Below are 4,821 nucleotides of genomic sequence, written 5' to 3' on the forward strand. Positions count from 1 at the left end.
TCATTATTCTCACACATCACGACAAAGCACTTTATTTGGGTATTATTAGAAGTATCGATGGAAGGTGATAAATAATTTCTTTCTTTCTTACTTGTTAAGTTGTTATAAGAATATGCGTTTTTTTTTTAAATGTTCCATTGTTAAAACTTGTGAGATCACTCTATTTTAGAGTGTTTATTTCAAGTGATCGCTACTATGTAATCTTTGATCGCGGTTAAGTTGTACGATACTTTGTTTAAACATGGATGTCTATGGCCTAAATTTTTTATTGAGAAATTAAATTTGTTTAAACATGGATGTCCATGGCCTAAATTTTTTATTGAGAAATTAAATTTGTTTAAACATGGATGTCTATGGCCTAAATTTTTTATTGAGAAATTAAATTGTTTCCTATTTTTTATGCCTACAAATGTTCATATCCAATAAAATTAGGGAAAATAACTCTTGAGGGTAACTAAATGTTACGTTTGTTTTAATTTGGTCCCTTACTTTTTTTTTTTTTGTATTCAATATACCATCGAACTTGTTGTTTGTGTTCACCATAACCCTTTTGACCGGCTTTTGACCTGTAATAGCCGGTCAAATGGTTATGGTGAACACAAATAACAAATTCGATGATATATTGAGTACAAAAAATAGGAAAAAGGTCAAATGAAAACAAACTCAACAGTTAGTTACCCTTATGAGTCATTTTCCCTTGACTCATTTATAGTAAATCCTACGCCATCTCCTGCTTATATTAATGATTTTATGAGATTCATTATTGCTTCTCTTCAAAACATAACCCACGGAAGAACATTATTCATACATGTACAACTTTGTAATACACTTGAATATTTATTAGGGGAATCTTGACTAAGCAGGTGCATTTCATGACTATATTTACATTTCTAATCAAATGATTTATCGTATCATGGATTCTAGACAAGTCTGCAAACGAGTGGAATCACAAGTATTGTGATTTTTGAGTTTACTTAGCTTTAAGATCGAATTCATAGGATAAGATACAACATCAATATATACATTATCATGCATCTTTTGCAGACACATCACCATAATATACATTGAAGTAAACGTTTATGTTGATAAGTATACCTCTCATATACAGTCATATCCTTTTGCAGAGAGGTGTTGACAGCTAACCACGGTAAGCATTGCATAGACCATGTTTTAACGAAGTTACCCCTCCGAAACGCTCTTCATATACGTTATGGCCAAAGAAGGTTACAGTCTTTGATAATTTTGCAACTTTAATTTCATTTAACTTTTCAGGGAAAATAAATCAGGAAGGTAACCAACTGTTAAAGTTTGTTCTCATTTGGTCATATTTTTTTTTTTGTACTCAATATATCATCGAATTTGTTGTTTGTGTTCACCATAACCCTTTGACCGGATATCACATGTCAAAAGCCAGTCAAAAAGGTTATGATGAACACAAACAACAATCGATGATATATTAAAGGAAAGTGATCAAATGAAAACAAACGCAATAGTTAGTTACCCTCAAAAATCATTTTCCCATAAAATTATGACAAGTGTTATCATTCCATATTTTTTTTTAAACTAACTGATTAATGTTATATTAAGAATATATGAAATAAAATTAAATTGAATGGTGATTTGACATAATTTTAGTTTATGAAAATAATTATAGGATTTCTCTTTTTTATTTTTCTCAAAAAAAGCAAACTCAAAGCAATAAAAATATCTTACATAAATAATTATAAATAAATAATAATATAAAAACTAAGTCAATAATTCTTTTTTAACACTTAAAAGTTAAAACAACTCTTTTTCACAATTCCTTTTTGAACAAACCCTCATATTCACTGTTTGTTCGAAATTTGCTGTTCTAACTTGTCCATCCTCCTGTTTATATGATTAGAAACTCTAATCATTTCACCCTCTAAATAACAATTATACTAAAACATGTGAATCACAATCAAGTAAGATACAGAATAACAATTAACAAGTACACAATTATAAACATATAAAAGCAAAAGCAATGAATAGTTAAATAATCAAATAAACAATAACGTGCTTCACTAGTCACAAATGAGAACAAAAATAAATATTAAATATAATCAATATGAATAAGAATAAACAAATAGTAGTATAACCAATCTAAAACAAACAAAACTAGGTTTATGCAACTCTTTTTCTCTTCAGTCGCAACGCAACAGAAGCTGAAAAGCAACAAAAACCGATATCAAAAAAAAAAAAAAAAAAAAAAAAAAAAAAAAAAAAATCAACATAAAATAAAAGTTATGTATCAACAAATCCCGTTCTCACACCACATATATTGTCGAATATTACCACAAATTTAAACGAATAAAAACTTCACGTCAGTTAAAAGGTTATAAGCATAATCAACAACATACATCAAGTGACAAAACAAGTTGTTAAACAACTTAGAAGTAGGCAAAAATGCTTTACGCTAACTCATGCATCAACAACTTGTACATTGAGCATGACTAGTTGTATTCGTACATCCAAAATCCCAATCCTTCGATTACAAACTATAACATAATCCCAAACAAAACTTCCAAGTCAAAAAAACAAATACTACCCTAAAACCCCTCTTTCACCTTCGATTCCCCGATTCACATTTTATCCTTTTCTTTTCTTCCGAACAAAAGTAACTTATTCGGGTTCGTTTTCGAACCACATTTCATTTTATATTCCATTTTCGTTATTTATATTTATATATTTATATATATTATATATAAAATATGTATATATAATTCGAAAACCTTCATGCTACAATCATCCCAGCAGGAAGCTGCATAGGACTGGAGCATAGAGATTCAGTGTATTCTGGCTGTTTCCTCACACCCGACGCATACTTCTCTTTGTGTTCATCAATGGAGATTTGCTTGTATCGACATTCTTCACTACAAAACGCTTTCTCACCTCTAAAAAAGAACAATAAGAATAATTAGTTACAAATGGATATTATAAGTATCTACAACTTTGTTTATTACACATAACAAGTGATAAGGTGACATAGCCACATAACAAAATATGTTAGAATATGTCTTTCACATGTAATTTACAAAAAAAGTGGGATTGCTCCCTCTCGATCTATCTTATTGTCTATATAAAAGACGTGAATATATTTTTTTTAAAAAATATTCTCTAACAAAGCCTATAGGGAATTAAACTTCGCAACCTAAACGATTGTTAAAATATCATTAGGCCAAATGGCACTTGATGTATTTATCTATGATGATTGTTATTCTTTAAGTTGATACAAAAAGAGCTACTTTTCTCATGGAAATGAGCATTCGAAGTACACCACTAACTTTTTGGAAATCTGACACTCATTCGTTTTTCCGTGTATTTCCCTTTACATTTTCGAAAATACTTTTTGTCTTTTTATATTTTTATTTTTTACAACCATTAATTCTAAACAAACACTTTATCATGCAGTGAAAAAAACGTCCCTATGGATCTTTAAATCAAGAGCTATTATTTACTTTGAATTTTGAATACCAGTTTAAAATACACAAATAATAAAAAACAATGAACTCGAACAATCATCAACTTTTAGCAAATTAATCATAGAACCCAAAATCTTCAAGAAATGAGTTCTAAACAAGTATCAAATAACTCAAAATTCACAACTTTATAGAATCACAAATCAGAATAATTCAATACCTGTACATGAAGATATCCAATCCATGAAGCTTCTTCTTACAAAGATGACAAGAACTCAAGAAATCCCCATCCTCAAACATCGTTCCACCACCAATAACCACCGGAGGCGACGGAGAACAAAACACTCCACCACCACCACCGGTGGTGCTGACCCAATAACTAGTAGTCCGACCGCCATTAACACTTCTTCTCTTAAACCCATCATCAAAATACTCCCTTTTCTTGATCATATTATTCCCCACATGCGATATCACACATGTATACTCCTCCAATAACTCGATTTCAACATCATCCTTACTGGGTCTCTTGCTAAATATCGGGATCGGGTTGGATCTGGGTGAAACTGAGAAAACCGGGTTCTGGGTATTATGACCCGATGATTCGTTGTTTAAAGCGACCACAATTCCCAGCCCAACGACACCGTTTTGTTCCCCAAATCTCTTTACTGATTTGTTTTGATCATTGGATGAAGACAAGAAAAAAGGTAGGGTTTTTAGTGATAATCTTGACTTGTTAGTCTTTTTTCCCTTCAAATCCGCCATTTTTGACAAGATTTTATCAGGGTTCTTTCAAAATTCAATCTTTTCTTTCCTCACTTGCTGAATTTATCAGACAAATCATCAGAAAGAAAAGGGTTTCGGAGGATGCTTAAAGGGAGCTGATAATTGACACTATGAACAGATTTGACAGTATGTATATATACATACATATATACGTATATATATGTGAGCTTCGTGAAAGTGGTTTAGAAGAAGGGTGGAGAGAGAGAGAGAGAGAGAGAGAGAGAGAGAGAGAGAGAGAGAGAGAGAGAGATGGCTTAAGAGAGAAGGCCACCTGCTCTCTTCCTCTGCTTCTTCATCTGTGAAATAGGCTCAAGTGCTTTAAGAAGAAAGAAAAAGAATAAAGAAGCCGTATTGGCAATATTGTAAATAGTTGATAATTAAGGGGTTAACTCCTCTTTTATCTTTTTCTTTTCCATTCCAATTTCCACCTTACTCCCTTTGGGCTTGTGTCTTCATACAAATAACTCCCTTTGAGTTCTTTTTTATATACTTTCAATAGCATATTCTTAGTAATCCACGAAAAACTTAAATGTCCAAACTTGATAAATAAAAGTTACCCAATGAGAATAATAAATAGCCACTAAGAAAACCCAAAAAG

At 31.2% G+C, this 4,821-nt stretch overlaps 1 protein-coding gene across 1 annotated transcript; it reads right to left on the reverse strand.

The window, feature by feature from the left end:
- Window positions 1-2,418: 2,418 nt before the first annotated feature.
- Window positions 2,419-4,545, reverse strand: LOC111918647 (FCS-Like Zinc finger 14). Its single transcript, XM_023914281.3, has 2 exons — window positions 3,661-4,545; window positions 2,419-2,915 (listed from the first exon to the last, which is right to left on the reverse strand). Exons 1-2 carry the CDS (start codon window positions 4,200-4,202, stop codon window positions 2,756-2,758), a joined length of 702 nt encoding a protein of 233 aa, XP_023770049.1. The 5' UTR covers window positions 4,203-4,545; the 3' UTR covers window positions 2,419-2,755.
- Window positions 4,546-4,821: the final 276 nt, after the last annotated feature.

The sequence above is a fragment of the Lactuca sativa genome, chromosome 5 (genome assembly GCF_002870075.4).
Source record: "Lactuca sativa cultivar Salinas chromosome 5, Lsat_Salinas_v11, whole genome shotgun sequence".
Lineage (NCBI taxonomy): Eukaryota > Viridiplantae > Streptophyta > Magnoliopsida > Asterales > Asteraceae > Lactuca > Lactuca sativa.